Source organism: Solenopsis invicta, chromosome 3 (genome assembly GCF_016802725.1).
Source record: "Solenopsis invicta isolate M01_SB chromosome 3, UNIL_Sinv_3.0, whole genome shotgun sequence".
Lineage (NCBI taxonomy): Eukaryota > Metazoa > Arthropoda > Insecta > Hymenoptera > Formicidae > Solenopsis > Solenopsis invicta.
Window position 1 is genome coordinate 7,483,164 of NC_052666.1, and position 17,970 is coordinate 7,501,133.

A 17,970-nucleotide genomic window follows, 5' to 3' on the forward strand; every position below is an offset into this window, starting at 1 on the left:
AATATATGTCACGTTTACAATATTCTTTTCACACATGTCACGTATGAAACAATATCTTACGTGAACATGTTTGGTTCTCTTATGGAACTCGGGATTCTTTGCGAGTCTCATAGCACCCTGATTGTCTATCCGCAAGTCGACCGGCATTCTATGCTCGTACTCGATATCGGTCAGCAATTTCTGCAACCACACGATATCTTTCACTGTTTCACTCGCCGCTATAAATTTAGATTCAGTGGTGCTTAGAGCAACACAATCCTGTCTACGTGAGGACCAAATCACTGGACCCCCAGCTAGAAAACTCAGGCAACCACTCATCGACTTGCGCGTTTCAGAGTCTCCGGCATAATCCGCGTCACTATAGCTCACTGGCATATCGAATTTGTTTTTTCGATACATTATGCCTACGCTTTTCGTACCCGATAGATAACGCAAAATTTTCTTCACCGCATTCCGTTAACGAACGTCAGCACGCTTTATTGTAGTTTAACAAGAACCGACTTAGAAAACTCGTCGCGAATGCAATGTCAGGTCGACTAACAACCGCTATAAACATTATTGATCCTACTACTTCGCAATATGGAATTTTAGAAGAATCATTCGTATCTCCGCCGTGAACACTGTCTATCGAAGCCTTATCAATCAGTATGCTCACATTCTTGCACTCATTCATTCCAAATTTATCCAACATTTTCTCAATGTATTTTTCTTGATTTACAAACACAATTCCATTCTTAGAGTCTCTATATATTTGCATCCCGCAAAAATTACTCACGTCTAGAATATTTATGGTTACAAAATCACTCAAAGCCTTAATCGTATATTCTATAGCGTCACTGTTTTTCGATAAAATTAACCCATCATCTACATACAGAGCTAAAATCACCGCACTGCCCTTGACGCGACCATTGAACACACACGGATCTGCTTGGCTTTTCACGAATTCGAAGTTACACAGGAATTTGTTGAACGTCTCGTTCCAGCATCTCGACGCTTGCTTCAGCCCGTAGAGCGATTTTTTTCAATTTCAGGACGCAGTCCTTCTTGTCGTCCTCGACTTTAAGACCATCTGGAATCTTCATGTAAATATTCTCCTTCAACCTTCCATTCAAAAAGGCCGTTTTGACATCGAATTGTACTAATTCAAGATCGTGCTGTGCCACCATCGCCAGCAACACCCGCAACGAGTCGTAACGTACCACCGGTGAAAACGTCTCATTGTAATCTATTCCCGATGTCTGCATAAAACCTCGTGCGACAAGACGAGCCTTGTAACGCCGGCCGTCCTTTAAATCTTGGACCTTGAAAACCCATTTGGATGTTATCGTCTTCTGCCCAACATCTTTCACGATTTTCCACGTACCATTTTCTTCATGTGCATGTAGTTCTTCTTCTACTGCTCTCTCCCATTTCTCACTGTCTGGCCTCGTCATAGCTTCGACGAATGTTCTCGGCTCCTCAATCGCTGCCCAACACGCCTCATAGCGAACCGGTGCTCTGCGTTCCCGTTGCGAACGCCGTACACTTTCACTCGCTGCTTCCTCAATCAAGAGCTTATGCGCCTTCTTAGCCTGTTCGTCTTCAATCATCGGAAGCTCTTTTAGCATAGTTGCTCCTTGAACTTCTTGTTCCATCATAGGACCAACATCCTCTTTAATCGGAATTTTTACTTGTACTTCCGCCGCCTCCTTGTCGCTCACTAGAACATCTTTCTCGTGTATCGTCACGTCTTTCGACTCCTTGATAGTTCTCGTTATTGGCAGATACACTCTTGCGTTCCCTGATTCGCCTTGAAAACCTACAAAGATCCCCTTTTGAGCTTGTGAGTCAAATTTCTTACGGAATAAACCTGGAACATGTATATATGCATCGGAACCGAACGTTTTCAATTTCGATAAATCTGGTGCCTTTCCAGTCCACATCTCGTAAGGTGACACATCTTTGTCCTTCCGATTAGCAATACGATTGAGAATATATACTGCATAAGCTGTTGCTTCTGCCCACATGATCTTTGATAGATTTTTCGCGTGGAGAAGAGTACGCGCGCACTCGACAATCGTCCGATTATCACGCTCCACCTTGCCATTTTGCTCAGGAGTAAACGGTGCTGTCACTTCATACTCAATACCTTTCTCCTCCAAGTATCTTTTCATTTCATTGTTGACGTATTCGCGACCTCGGTCCGTTCGAAGTACTTTAATAGATCTTCCGAAGCAATTTCGCACCGCAGCTTCAAATATTTTGAATTTTTCAAATACATCAGATTTATTTTGCATAAAGCAAATCACGCGAAAGTCAGTAGCATCGTCTTTAAAATTTACATACCAGCGCGATCGACCAATTGACTCAACTTCCACTGGTCTCACCACATCACTGTGTATGACCTCACCTGGTTTAGTATCACGTCCATCCTCAGTCGATTTGTATGATTTTCGATGCATCTTTCCCATTTGACATGGTTCACAAAAGAATGACTTTACCTCCTTGAGATTGACCGACGGCAATAATTTGTGTTTGACCATCCTCTCAATAGTCCCAACGTTCACATGCCCGAGTCTCTCGTGTAACGTCTTTAAATCTGAATTACACTGCAACATTCGCCTCGCTGCAAGGAATAGTCTTAAATGCTAAGCAATACACATTATTTGACGCTTTCACACCCTCAGCTACCTTAACGCCATTGTGCATTAGTTCCGCTTTCCTTTCCGTGAGAGTCACACATATGTTTTTGTCCGTTAAGCGTCCCGCAGACAAAAGGTTCCTACGTAAAGTCGGCACAAAAAACACATTATCGATGCGAGCATTTTCGTATTTTCCATCGACGCATTTCATTATTTCGACGTAGCCATATCCCTTCGTAGGACAAATTCCGTCGTTGCCCACCTTTATGTTCTCAAGTGCTTCATCTTTATAGTCTCTGATTCACTCTCGACGAAACGTGGAATGTAGTGATGCACAACTGCCCAAAAACCACGTGTCTTCCGACGCCATATTCTCATGATCAAACATGGCCGGGAACGCGAACGCGCACGCTGCACCAGAGCCACTCGATGCACTACCGGAAGCACCGCCATTTTCAGCAGGCTTCTTCTTCGGTTTCGTCGGACATTTCCATGCAAAATGTCCCTTTTCAGAGCATCGGAAACATCTAGCATTTCCTTTCTTCTTGGCTTTCTTGAATTGCTTGCCCTTATTCCCGCCTTTATTTTCCGCGTTGTCCTTCGTGCCTTTCGCTGGATTGACCAACACAGCAGTGAGCCCTTCACTGATTTGTTCCTCCTTGAGTACATTCTTTTCTTTTTGTAGTAATTTATCAAGCAAATTTGAGATGGTCTGCGCACTCTCCGGAACATTGGCCCATGTGGTCTTAAAAGCACGATATTTCGACGGCAGCGTCGACATAATTTTGGCCATGATCGTGTCGTCGTCGATCTCCGATATCGCGTAGCCGGAAGGCACAATTTTGCACACGCGCCACGTGCTGCGCCATAGTGCAACTCGGCTCCATTGCGTACCGATGGAAATCCTCTAATAACGACACCTTGTTCGTTGATGATCGCTGTTCGTGGATCGTCGATAATTTTTTCCACATATCATGAGCAGTATCACACACTGTAAGATACTCCATTTGTATCTCGTCACACGCCGTAATTATGAGCAAGCGCGCCTTTGCGTCCCTCTTCTTCCAGGCCATGCACTCGGCATTTCTCGCCGCCGCATTCGCGCCTGTAGCTTTTTCAGGAAGCATCTCACTTCCCTCGACAATAGCCGATAAATTATTGTAATCGAACAATATTTTTATTTGGAATTTCCACGGTTGGAAATTCGTACCGTTGAACTTCACGATGTTACGTAGCGAAATCTCATCACTAGCCATCTTGAGCTCGACCACGTGTTTCACACGACGCGTACGCAGGAAAAATGTTTAGTTTTATCCAAAATACAACGCAAAATGCCAATTGTTCACAAAATATTATGCACTCACGCGCCCTGGGCCCATAACCTGTTAAGGTTCTATGGATATTTATTTAACAATTGGCATTCTATTAATAAACGTGCAATACGTCCGTTACATGTACGCAACCGTTACAAGCGCAGGTCGGTGTTCAATTGACAAAATGCGCAGAGAGATACATAAAAAAGGGTTGAACACAATAGCTTAGAGATGGCATCCGTATCTTAGAACTGTGGCGGCTTTCCATGACGCCAACGACTACGGGACAATCTCACTGGACAAGCGAGACGACTAATCAAAATGTCGCTCACAATACGACGGAGCCCGCGCGATTCCCGGCGTGGTGAGAGGAGACGCTGGTTTGGCGTCCCTCACTCCGCGATAGCCTTTAGTAGAGAGAAGACTTAATTTGTATCACGGCGTTAGGCCGAGAAATAAGACTGACGCATTCTAAATAAAAATAATTGTATATATTATCTAATTCCCCGTTTTTATGTGTTGGAAACCTTACCCCACATATTGGTGACCTCGTACCAAATACGCGCTATAGCGAACTAAAGAAAACACGTGAGTTAACCCTACCAAACCACGCGGGAAGCTAACCTCTACCGAGCCACGTGGGAAAGGAGATCAAACAATGTCATTACCACGTACACCACCGAGAGGCGGATTAATGGGCGAACCGAACACGGATCAACCCCCATTTAGTGGAGACACACCAACATTGGAACAGACGGACAGCGAACACGGAGTGGACGCGATTAATTCACGTTCAGTAAAACTGCCACAATTCTGGAAGGAAAACCCAGTCCTATGGTTCGCGCAAGTCGAAGCAGCGTTTGCAATAGCCAGAGTGACAAAGGACGAGACAAAGTACAGGTATGTCATTATCAACCTTGACCAAACCGTATTGCCCTTTGTCTTAGACATTATAGCCGCGCCACCGGCCGATAATAAGTACGAGACCTTGAAGCAGAGAATAATCGCATCATTCGCTGAGACCAACGAATCGAAATTGCGAAAGCTATTACGTGGGAACGAACTTGCAGACAAAAGACCCTCAATCTTCCTGCAGAGATTGCGGAATTTGGCCGGCGGACAATGCAACGATGCAGTGCTCAGAACACTATTCCTCAAACAATTACCGGATAGCATACGTAGCATTTTAGCCATTAGCGAAGTAACAGATTTATCAAAATTAGCTCTCCAAGTCGATAAAATCGTAGAGATGTCTAAAGCAAGCGTAGCACAAGTTAACGTTACCACTCAAGCATTACCCACGGAGGAAGTCTCAATGTCCAACGAATTTAAGGTCATGCAATACAGAATCGACGCATTGACCAAACAAGTTGCCGAACTCTGCGACATACAACGAAGTAGATCCAGAAGCAGAGGATACGACGAGTACAGGCGCAGGAGCAGAACCAGATCCCAGGAGCGTAGAGGAGCATCCAAAACATGCTACTTTCATTGGAAATTCGGGAACGAAGCATACAGATGCGTACAGCCATGCGATTGGAAAGAGCCACACGCAAAGAATGTTAACGCGGAAAACTAGCCGCGTCGTCCAGTCAGATGACGGAAGCAGGCGACGCGAAGACATTCCGTGATGGACAGGAAAAACGGGATGCGTTATCTTATAGACACTGGAGCAGACGTTTCAATTATACCAAAAAAAGCAGTCAGAGGTAAAACTACATTAAGTAAATATAAATTATATGCCGCTAATAATACTTTAATAACTACGTACGGATCGAAATTAGTCCACGTAGATCTAGGATTACGGAGGAAGCTGGACTGGACGTTCGTGGTAGCAGACATAAAACAGGCTATAATTGGTGCAGACTTCCTAGCACACTATGGACTGTTAGTCGATTTAAAACACAAACTACTACGAGATGGAACAACAAACTCCAAGGCAAGCGGCACACTGTCAGAATCTAAAATTGGGGGAATAACAACCTTCGACCACACTAACCCTTTCGCAGATCTTCTACAACATTTCAACAATATTACCAAACCGACAAATTTTCAAGTACCTAAACATGGAGTAGCACATCACATTACTACTACAGGGTCACCAGTTGCGGAACCCGTACGCAGACTATCGGGTGAAAGATTACACGTAACGCGCTTGCAAATACAACACATGCTTGATGCAGGGATCTGTAGACCCAGCTCTAGTCCCTGGGCTAACCCATTGCATGGGTTCTAGTGCCCAAAAAAGGAGGCGATTGGAGAATATGCGGTGATTATAGGCGATTAAACAAAGTCACGATACCCGATAGATACCCAATCCCATATTTACACGATTTTGTACACAACTTAGAAGGATGCACTACCTTTACAACATTAGATTTGACAAGAGCATATCATCAGATACCCGTCGCCGAAGAAGACCGTCCAAAAACAGCGGTAATAACACCATTTGGACTGTACGAATATAACGTGATGCCTTTTGGCCTACGTAACGCTGCACAAACATTCCAAAGACTTATGGATTGTGTACTTAGAGGTCTAGATTACTGTCACTATTATATCGACGACATTTTAATAGCGTCACCGGATTTGGAAACACACCGCCTACATCTTCGTGAGGTATTCCAACGCCTACAAGATAATGGACTATCTATCAATCCGGCAAAATGCGTTTTTGACAAAGAAGAAGTCAGTTATTTAGGCTACACCATAAGTAGTCAAGGTACTAAACCTCTGGACACACGAGTCGAAGCAATTAACAAGATGGAGAAACCAACAGATATCAGCGGACTGGGACGCTTCTTAGGAGTCATAAACTTTTACAGAAGGTTTATTCTTAACGCTGCCAGCACACAAGCCCCGCTTAACGAATATCTGACTTATACCAAAAAGAACGATAAACGCCCTGTAATCTTGAACGAACGCGCAGAAAAAGCATTTTTAGACTGCAAACAGCAGCTAATAGGCGCAACCTTAATAGCCCATCCTAGAAAACATGCAGTGTTGGCAATTAAATCAGACGCTTCAGATACAGCAATGGGCGCCGTTTTGGAGCAATACCATGAAGGATGCTGGGAACCTCTCGGATTCTTTTCAAAAAAGTTCAGTCCGACACAAAGGAATTACAGCATTTATGATCGCAAACTCCAAGCCATATACAGTAGCCTCAAATTTTTCAAATCCATGGTAGAAGGTCGCAAACTTGTAATAAAAACCGATCATAAACCATTAATCTATGCTTTCTTACAGAAATCCGCAAAAGCATCTCCCAGGCAGCTAAGGCAACTCGATCTAATTAGCCAATTCAGTACGGAAATCATCTACGTCAAAGGGAAAGACAACACGGTCGCCGATGCACTGTCACGCGTCGAGGCAATCGACATGCCAGTCATCGTTACAACCGAAGAACTTGCACAAGAACAGCTCACAGAAGAACCCAAAGATTTACTGCAAAACGAAACGCATTCACTCCAACTAAGGAAACTCCGTGTAGATAACACTGATACCATCGTTTATTGCAATGTTTCTTTGACGGAAGTTCGTCCCTATGTGCCAAAAAGCCTACGACGGAAAATATTCAACGTCACTCACGGATTAGTACATCCCAGCGGACGAGTCACCCGAAAAATGATCGGACAACGATTTGTTTGGCCAGCAATGAACAAAGATATTACCGAATGGGTAAAAACTTGTTTACAGTGTCAGAAGAATAAAGTCCACAAACATAACCGACTCATACCCGAACAGTTTCCAGTGCCAGATACAAGATTCGATCACGTACACTTAGATATTATCGGACCTCTCCCTGTTATACATGGGTACCGTTATTGTGTAACAATGATCGATCGGTTTACAAGATGGCCCGAAGCAGCTCCCGTTCAGGATATATCCGCACAAGTAGTAGCTGAAGCATTCGTTAACACATGGGTCGCACGTTTTGGCGCGCCTAAAACCATTACTACGGATCAAGGTACACAGTTCGAATCACAATTGTTTAAAGCCCTGACTAACCTCCTGGGATGTGTACGCACAAGAACTACAACATATCACCCGGCCTCTAACGGAATCATCGAACGTTGGCACCGTTCTTTAAAAGTCGCAATCCGCTGTCAGAATCTAAAAACTGGTTGCAAGCATTACAAATAGTTCTACTGGGACTGCGTACCAGCATCAAAGAAGACATAAAAGCGACAGCAGCAGAATTAGTCTACGGCACTACCTTACGTCTGCCAGCCGAATATTTTTTCAATGAAAATTTTACGCCAGAACCTCAAGCATTTTTATCACATTTTTGAGAGCATATGCGGAACGTCAGGTCCACACCTACAACCCATCACAACAAGAAGAGAACATTCACCCACGGTACCTTATACACATGCACTCACGTATTCGTGAGAGTGGATAAATTAAGAAGCCTTCTAGAACCACCTTACGAAGGGCCATACCCGGTAAACGAAAGAATTACTGATCGTATATTTAAAGTTCTAGTTAAAGGAGAAGCTGTCAACATTTCGGTGGATCGACTTAAACCAGCGTTCTTGGAGGCAATACCGGAGGAGGAAAACGAGTCGTCACCCAGTCAAGCAGCGCAAGCTAACAGCCCAAGAGTATATCCAGGCAAACGCGTTAGATTCGCGACATAGTAGGAACCATGTCACTCGAGGGGGAGTACTGTGGCGACTTTCCATGACGCCAACGATGACGGGACAAGTCTCACTGAACAAGCGAGACGACCAATCAAAATGTCGCTTACAATACGATGGAGCCCGCGCGATTTCCGGCGTGGTGAGAGGAGACGCTGGTCTGGCGTCCCTCACTCCGCGATAGCCTTTAGTAGAGAGAAGACTTATTTTGTATCACGGCGTTAGGCCGAGAAATAAGACTGACACATTCTAAATAAAAATAGTTATATATATTATCTAATTCCCCGTTTTTATGTGTTGGAAACCTTACCCCACAGAACCATCAGGCCACTAGGCTCAGGCACGAGAGTCCAAATTCTAAATAGTTTCAACATTTTCATTTCGCAAATAAAAACACATTATTCTCTACAGAAATGCTAAATAATTATTTAAAGTACACTACAATTTAGATTTTTTTCTTCATCGACTATTGATATAAAAAAATAATATTCATACAAAATTAAATTTTAGATAAAATAGTCTCATACATTTTTCTTTTTCTATACAAAATGCGGAAAACGACGTGCCATTATTCAATCAATAACTGAAATAGTTCCCTTTATCCCTCACCGACTCATGAAAAAGAAATCAAAGTGGTTAAAATGCGAGCAATCGCTTTCTAGGTAATCTATGATCCCTTTTGGAAAAGAGTTTTATGATACTGCATCGATATATAGTCGATGGATTCTAGCAAGTGATATAAATCGACTAATTCTCTTTGAATGCCTCGTGAACGCTCTTATGCTTCCAATAGCACTCTTCGCAGAAACATTACTGTGTACGATTTGTGAGTTTTTTTGGTGCGGCAATTCGAATAAATTACACGCTCAGATAAGACCATCGGGTATCAGCCTGTCAATGAATGAAGGCTTATAGCAAATCACTATGTCGCGCTCGGTTCTTATTGCAACGATGTCGTAAACCCGTACACGCGTTCCGGTATAATTAATCTTCGCGCGACTAATATAGCACAAGGTCAGAGGCTCGTAAAAATGAAAAGCATGAACGCATGTAAAACGCAATCGGTAATCGATGTTTGCATGTGACATCGTGACCCGCGTTAAACGTCAAATAACTCCGGTTGTCTCTATCGTCTTTATCGTTTCTTTGCATTTTGTGTAGCATACGTTAACATATCTTAATTTCTATAATCGAGTAAGTCACAAACTTTTATTTAGCAACGATCAGTTTATACAATGAGAAACAAATTTGTCGAAAAATTAAATTATTTAGTCTCTTATACGTACAATTAAATATTGAGTTGGTTTAATTAATCCTTGGTTAAAAAATGCGAATAAATTGCGTTTTTTTGTGTAACTAAATAATTGTTAAATCAACCCAATGTTTAGTTGAACGTACCGCACTAAATATTTCAGTTTCTTTTACACAATAACCAAATATTTAATAAAAAGATAACACATTATTAAGCTGCAATGATATAAAAATATTTGTGAAGATATGTGCATTAGTAAATATAAAAGAAATAATGATTATAAAACAATTAGCTGAAATAATAATATTTTTCTGGTATTCGTTATAACCTCGATACTAGAAAAGCAATAAAGTCACAATAATGTATTAGCGTCAAATGTGATTTTCTTTCGAGGTGCAAAATTAAATATAATTAAAATATAATTACTTCTCGAGCAATTATTATATTATGTGTTACATACCACACTCGCAAAAAAGTAGTTAAGAACTTTGAGGTAACACGAGAGTTGTTTTAATTCCGTATGCTACCTTGCTATTAACTACTTTTGTATCGTTTTCTTATTATTTTTCTTATAATGTACGGGTCTCTGAGGTTTTGTAATCGCGTGTGTTCCTATTGCAATCTTTTTAATGATCCCTTCGACACGCTAAGTGAAACCATAACATTATAACGCGCGCGACACGCAAACTTGTTTAGCCCAGAAAAGTTTTTTAAATTTACATCTTTTTGATTAATCGCGTTAACATCAATTAAACTTGTAAGCTTTCTCAAAAATGTAATTGAAGAATTATATGTACTAGGTATATTATTTTGTCATAACCGTTATCACTTAAAACCCGATAATTTTATCTCATTAATCACTCAATGACCAGCGATTACGAATCATAACAGTATGTGGATTATTGTTATAATACTTTACGATACTGCTTTCCCCGCAAAACTCCTTATTCTGGCTGCATTAAACTTTCTGTTTAAGACGTTCATTAAGATCACGTACACTTGCACTGTTCACAGCGGAGAGGTAATGTGTGCACCTTTTTCTTTCGAGAAACCGTACATCTTATACGCCTGGAATGTTTTACCTGTGGATACCGATCACATACTCATAATAACAAAGCCGAGCGAGCTCCTATCATCATTGATTTTCCAAGGTGGTGAGCTTAATCGATGCATTTCTGACTATAAAAAGAGAGCTGTTCCTAATTAATACTGCGCCGATAAATATGCAGAAACCGAACCCGAATCTTCGCAGTTACGTGATTCTACTTTTACGATCGCTGATTTGAAGCCAATAAGCCGAAGCCAGAGCAGAATAAATCGTAAAAGTCAAAACACGCATCTTGCGGTTGCATCCAAATGCAACAGAAGAGAAAAAGCAAAAAGAAAGGAAAGAGAAGAAGGGAGAGAAATATTCTGCAAAAATTATAAGTATTATTTGCTCCTTCGAAAATTTAATTCGCAAAAAATCCCTTACTTTAAGTAACTGTTATAGCTCGCTCTTATTATTATTATTATAATACTGAAACGATAACGTTTGCATAAATAAAATTAATTTTGAAAGTTTTTAAGTTAAGAAATAATTATCTACTTCTCTATCTATTTTTAACAACTTTTATCCTGTTCGGATAGATCATTGCCATTGTGCGGTCAGCGTATTAAACGGTGCTAATTATCATAGAGTAAACGGTGTAAGCCGTTTCGCAAAAAAAATCCACAGGTATATGTGAGATATTTACGTCTTGATGCATAAACCGTTGAGGTAAATGATGGCTAGCGTACCGATGCATCTTTGCGATGCGACGGCGAGTTTAATCGCGATGACAGCAACACGTTGGGTGTGAGAAATAAATATGGAAGAGACACTATCAAGCCAAAGAGTCCAGCCAATCATCCATAAAATTAACCTGCATGATTTCTTATCGATTAAAGTTAATTTTAAATGCTGATTTTTTTATTTGAAAGAAGTTAAATGAAATAGATGCTAGCTAGATGCTTAATAAAGAAATGTGTAATAAAAAGAACTATATAAAAATATATATACTTAAAAAAATAAAGAAATTGTAACTGAGTTACAGTAAAAAGATAATATTTGATGTGATTTAAGAATATAGATTAAAAACTATTTTTTTATTAACTTTAATGTAGGCATATATTAAGCTTGGATCTTTTTGGTTTAATGTAGAAAATGCATGTACTACCCACTGATTACAATAATTCTAAAAATATAATTTTGTGGGTTGAACGTTTTTTGCATAACTATGGCCAATTGTACTAAATTTGATTTAGTGGGTAAAAATTCACGGTAGCATTGCAGAATTAAATCTAATAGTCATTAGCATGTCCTTTTATCACGCACTGTACCAATCAAATTCTGACTTTATTGCCCTTTTTATTAGAAGATATAGCAGAGTGTGACACATACGATGGATAATCGAAAAATATTATCATAAAGTATAATGTTACGTTTTTTAATATTTAATTCGTTAATATCTTTTAATTATACATAATGTGTACCGCATCTTCTTAAAAATTAATACAAATTTTATCAGTATCGATGCTTAACTGTTACGCATTTATTTTATAGCAATCTATAAGAACCAATAATGAACAGTTTATGAGTACATAATGCAAACCTGCTATACATCTGTTAGTATTTTTCTCTTGACGCGAGAGCTGTTATTATAGGTAAATTGACGCTTTCCTACGGCCAAGAGCAACTCTTTGCGAGCGACAAACGTGGCAGCATAGAGTAATCTTAAAATAATGATATAATAAAGCAATTTGTCAAATGGGATCGTAACCACCAAAAAATTATAAAAAATATTTGTCCTTATTCTTGTTTTTCAAAAAACATAAAATTCATATTTTATTGAACAATGTGTTAGAAAAATGAGAAAACAGTTTATAATAGAAACCTGCCTAATAAATTACAGAAATTATTTATGTAACAATTTCATAATGTAATTGTAATTGTTACAGAACTGTATCGAAATTGACATATCGCTTATGTCATGCTCATTAACTTAAAGACTTTTTTTACGTTAGTTTTTTACGTAATTTTGACGTTACTTTGTAACTGTGTAACATTTATGCATTTTGATTAAACGTAAAAGTGTGTATATACTCCAAAAATTTCATTAATATTGCATAATTGTAATAACATAATTGCGACATCATCTCAATCACGTAATATTAACATGATTTTATTAATGTCAATGTATGTTCTGTAAAAGTTTTGTAATACTTACGTAAACATATATGTTTACGTAATTATGAAGAAATTGATATTAATTGGAAAATGCGTGATTTTGTTGACGTCCTTGATTGTAACAAAAATTAATAACAATTAATTATTAAATATGTGTTGTAAATTTAATAAAGTAGGTATACTATAATTAAACAAAATCTTAAATAAAAAGATTTTTATACTTTTTTGATTTTTAACTTCTATTCAGGATAAAACGTTTTGTTTCGTAATTTTTAACTTAAATATTACATTACTTTATTCTGTCATAGTTACATAAGTACAGTGCAATGTAGCTGATATTTTAATCAAAATTTCGTAACAATTTACGTTACAGAACAGCAAATGTCTGTCCTATAAATAAGTTATATTTTATAAATTATTCAATTTTTTTTCTTTTTCTCGTATGTCTGTATATAGAAATGAAGAAAATTGAAAAAATTTATTAAGAGATTTATAATAAGTATTATGATAATCCAATTACTTGTGACTTTGCAACGTAGTATTAATGGATGCAATATATACAACATTACCATGATGAACTGTACCTGCAAATAAAGTAATTAATTTAATTTATCATTTAATTATATCTTTGATAGATATTTGTGTATGATTTATATGAAATATACATATTTAAACTTAATAGTATATACGCACTACAAAACAAATTAATCAATACAACTAAGAAAGAAATAAGGTAATTCTGATATACATATACGCCGCACCGATTAATAACTCGATTTATCAAGTATTATTTATTATGTAAAGGAAAATAAATTGTATCGATAAAAACTTTATACTATTATTATAAAAATGAATTAAAAATACAAAATACTTATTTTCATATATGGAAAAAAACTTTGAAAGACTCTTGCATTTTTGCCGAATATCAAAAGTAATAAGATTTTTAGCCACTCGTAAGTGGGATAACCAAATTGGACAAAAAATACAACAATTAAAAGCACATGTATTTTCGTGTACTTTATCCTTTGCTGTCTCTACATTTATGTAATTTATCATGAAATAATAAACCTTTTACACTTTCTAGAGAAAGAACAATTTACGTAAATTATAATATGTATATCACCGCGATATTCATAACATTGATAAATTGATTCAACTCACAATGATTTCGTTAAAAGTAAGAAATTAAAGTTACAATAAAATATTAATATGACATAAAAAAATATAACTAATTAGTTGCAAATTATCTCCAACCCTTCTATTTTTTTCTGACTTTTGCAGTGTAAATTCTCGTGCGACATAAATACCGGAGTTACTCTTTTAAATCTCGAGAGACATATTGAATTATTAACTCTCCAATTATACATTTATTCAGTATCTTCCAACTAAACACGCAAATCTATCAAACGACATTTCAAAATTCTAATTAAAAATTTCAAAGTTATGATAATCATTGCTTATTGAGTACTTCATTTTTAATAGAAAAAAATCACGTGTAGGCCTGACACATCCATGCAAGACTTTACATGCTCAGTATTAAATAATATATTAATCTTCCGTAATAGCTCTGAAGCCTCGAGTCCATGGGAGCGAGATAAACAAATTTGATTGTTTTACAATTACGAGTAAATTATTCTATTGTAGATGTCTTAAACTTAGACTCACGTGTGCAGTTGGAGGATTAATTAAACATGAAATAATTCAAAAAGAGAAAAAATTACGCCTCGTGAAAGTGTAGGGAATATATGTGGAAGAAAGTTAGAAAAATTTACCAGTTGCATTACAGTTATCCATCGTTTTATAGATACGACTATTTTTTGAACGTTCGGTCCACAGGTTGACAAGAAGTAGTACGTGTACATTACTACATGTATGAAGCAGTTGATTACGCAGGGAATTGTAATGAAAGTAACACAGTAATATCTTATAGTTAACCACGATATAAATACGACAGAGACGTGATGGTACAAATGCAAATTCGATACTTGATTTTTTTTTTTCCTTAATACAAATACGCCTGTTTCGATGAGATCAAATATTTTTAACATAAAATAAATCCATCCACATCTAATTACCTACAATAAGATTCAGGTATTATTTTATAAAGCAAATTATTTTATATAAAATAAATGCAAATAAATATAAATGATTTACACTATTATTAACTACATTGTCGTACATTGTCGTATCAAGAAGTTTCTAGACACACTGTAATCAAAAAGTTTGCACGTGTATAATGAATAATGAATAAAAAGAGCATAAATGACAATTCATGAGTATATAACAAAAACCAACGTTTAGAGGAAAGAGATAGTGAGATATACGATAATGAGATGCAAATATTTAATTTGCACCAAATTCTAAGAACAACTGTTGAAATTACTTTATTACAGTCTACTTAACCATTGTAAGATGGTTACTGTTCACTGTGTTTTTCTAAAAGCTTTTCAGTTTTTTCGCAGAAATTTTTACTGATGTACAACATACTCTTTACATAATTTTACAGCTTAATTTTTTAACTTTATTCTATCTTCCAGGCTGTAAATATAACTTTCAAATAACGTAATTCAATTTAATGTAAAGTGTAAATGAAACCAGCATACAGGGTGTCAGGTAACTACCACCCCTGGTTTCGTAAATTGATAGATCAAGTAAAACTGAGCAGAAAAGTCCTTTACCATTTTTTAATATTTGCCATAGTTTACAAAATAAAAATTAATAAAGTCTGCAAATAAGCGCGTATCATCGCGCGCAAGAACCGCCCACCGGTCGCTGAGAGGTCGTAGGCAGCCGGGGCATTCTCCCTCCTTGCCGCGCCACTCGCAGGCCAAAACTACTGCTGCTTTTCCCTCCTCACCGTACCGCGCCGCGCCTACAGCCGCGGCTGCCTACGTCTCGGCGACCGGCGGGCGGTCCTTGCGCGCGATGATACGCACTTATTCGCAGACGTTATTAATTTTTATTTCGTTAACTACGGTAAATATTAAAAAATGGTATAGGACTTTTCTGCTCAGTTTTACTTGATCTATCAATCCACAAAACCAGGGGCGATAGTTACTTGACACCCTGTATAAAGCATAGTGTAACACTGTATCATCGATATTATAATCATTCTTGCGATTTTTCAATAGTGGACGTTGCATAATGCTTACTAACAATAAAAAGATTTTACAAAGGATTATTACTATATGATTCTTTTATAATTAAAATTGCCCTTAATGGCATTAGTTGTATTCCACGACTCCTTTCCTTACAAACGTATCCTTTTTGTCTCTTCAATAAATTACATTCATTCTATATACCTGATGAGATTCCATTTATAATTGATACACAGATATATATGGTTAAAAAATTGATGTTCATATGAATTACCTCGCGTTAATATTAATTGAGTTATTTTAAGAAATCAAAATGATATTTTCCTTCTTTCTTTTACAAATGTTCTATATGTATAATGCTTCTAAATGAGGCAAGTGTCCGAAAATTTTCCGATGGCAATGTATGTATACAATAATTTAATATATTAAGCTTACATAAAACTTGAAAAAAATATATGCTACTAACAGAAAATTGTTTTTTTTTTCTTATCTTCATTAAATGTTTTCGTCATTCTCCCGGCAAAATTTATTCACAAAACTTCATTATTGTATTATTTTAACGAAAATATAAATAAAATTTATTTATAGATATCTGCTGATAACATATATTTTTTCAAAAAACGACTTATAAATTATTACCTTCATTGAAAAATCATCGTAGGAATAATTAAGAACAGGACATATTATCTTCTTTGAGAATAAATCTGCGTCTATTGCTTCGTATATTAACCACGTATTCATAAAAATTTGAATGATATTATACAATTGCATAAATGTCTTCAAATTATATGGCGATCTGTTTTTCATGAATTTAGGTCCCCACTCGAGGACGAAGTACAGATATGCGAATATTATAAGTGGTATTTGATAGAAAGAAGCCACGAATGGTTGATTGGCTACTCGTGGATCTGAAAACCAATTTAATATATTGAAACACTTTTTGACACACATATATTTATATTACTCCATTCACATTTTATTAATCAAAAAGAAAACATTATTACAACAGAAAGTAATTGATTATAAAAAGATATTCGATCAGTTTTTACAGTTTTCTTACGCACGTAAAATATATAATAATTGAATCGAAACTACAGTAATGTTTAAATTGGCAAATGGGTTGTGTTATAAAATTAATTCATTAAAATTAAATTTATTAATTTACTATTTATGTGTTATTATCGTTTATTAACAGCATTAATATTCCACGCATTTTCTCACGCTCAAGCTGTTTCATTATGTCTATTTTATATGTCACATTTGTTTTAAAAATCTTCGTGGGAGTAATTTACTTCTAAAAACTTGTTAATATATCTCAAATTTTTACATTATAATTATTAAATTTGAAAAGTTTTTGCTAATACGAACGGTATATTTACCAAGTTTTTTTGTCCAGTAATATGATATATTTTGTAAGAGATCCATGATTGATAATTGCACTGTCGGTTTATGAATCACTACTTTTGTTTACAATAAAATATCACCGTTTAAGTGTTATTCGTTTATCTTATATTGCAAAGCAACCGTATTGTTGTGAGCATCGGAACTGACTGTGCGTATTCATCAAGTGCACTGTGTCACGTCCGCGACGCCACGGCAGCATTTTTTTTCCGTTCGGCATTGACATTACACAGACGACGAGCCGGCATTCGGTAGCAATAAATTGTTAGGTCGCGTTCTTTATATTTTCTTTCCGGGTGCCGAACTGTCGCGACAGAGCAATCTGTACGCACGGCCAGTAAATTATGAAACTCAAAACTTCATAGTACTTTAACCTTTTTTTTTTGTTCTCTTCTCGGCGACAGAGCGATTGTCCGCGCAGCCGGTAGCCATAA

The 17,970-nt window shown here is 37.1% G+C and overlaps 3 protein-coding genes across 3 annotated transcripts; 1 reads left to right on the forward strand and 2 right to left on the reverse strand.

The window, feature by feature from the left end:
* Positions 1–950: 950 nt before the first annotated feature.
* Positions 951–3,877, reverse strand: LOC120357335. The gene is made up of 5 exons (XM_039447501.1): positions 3,614–3,877; positions 2,927–3,528; positions 2,661–2,761; positions 2,390–2,605; positions 951–2,230 (listed from the first exon to the last, which is right to left on the reverse strand). The coding sequence occupies exons 1-5, from the start codon at positions 3,875–3,877 to the stop codon at positions 951–953; spliced, it is 2,463 nt and encodes an 820-aa protein (XP_039303435.1).
* Positions 3,878–4,592: 715 nt separating this feature from the next.
* LOC105205459 lies at positions 4,593–5,513 on the forward strand. The gene has a single exon (XM_011174826.1). The coding sequence runs from the start codon at positions 4,593–4,595 to the stop codon at positions 5,511–5,513; it is 921 nt and encodes a 306-aa protein (XP_011173128.1).
* A 6,768-nt stretch (positions 5,514–12,281) lies between these two features.
* LOC105205458 (elongation of very long chain fatty acids protein 7) lies at positions 12,282–17,716 on the reverse strand. Its single transcript, XM_026141451.2, has 4 exons — positions 17,515–17,716; positions 16,775–17,043; positions 14,810–15,112; positions 12,282–13,621 (listed from the first exon to the last, which is right to left on the reverse strand). Exons 1-4 carry the CDS (start codon positions 17,558–17,560, stop codon positions 13,457–13,459), a joined length of 783 nt encoding a protein of 260 aa, XP_025997236.2. The 5' UTR covers positions 17,561–17,716; the 3' UTR covers positions 12,282–13,456.
* Positions 17,717–17,970: the final 254 nt, after the last annotated feature.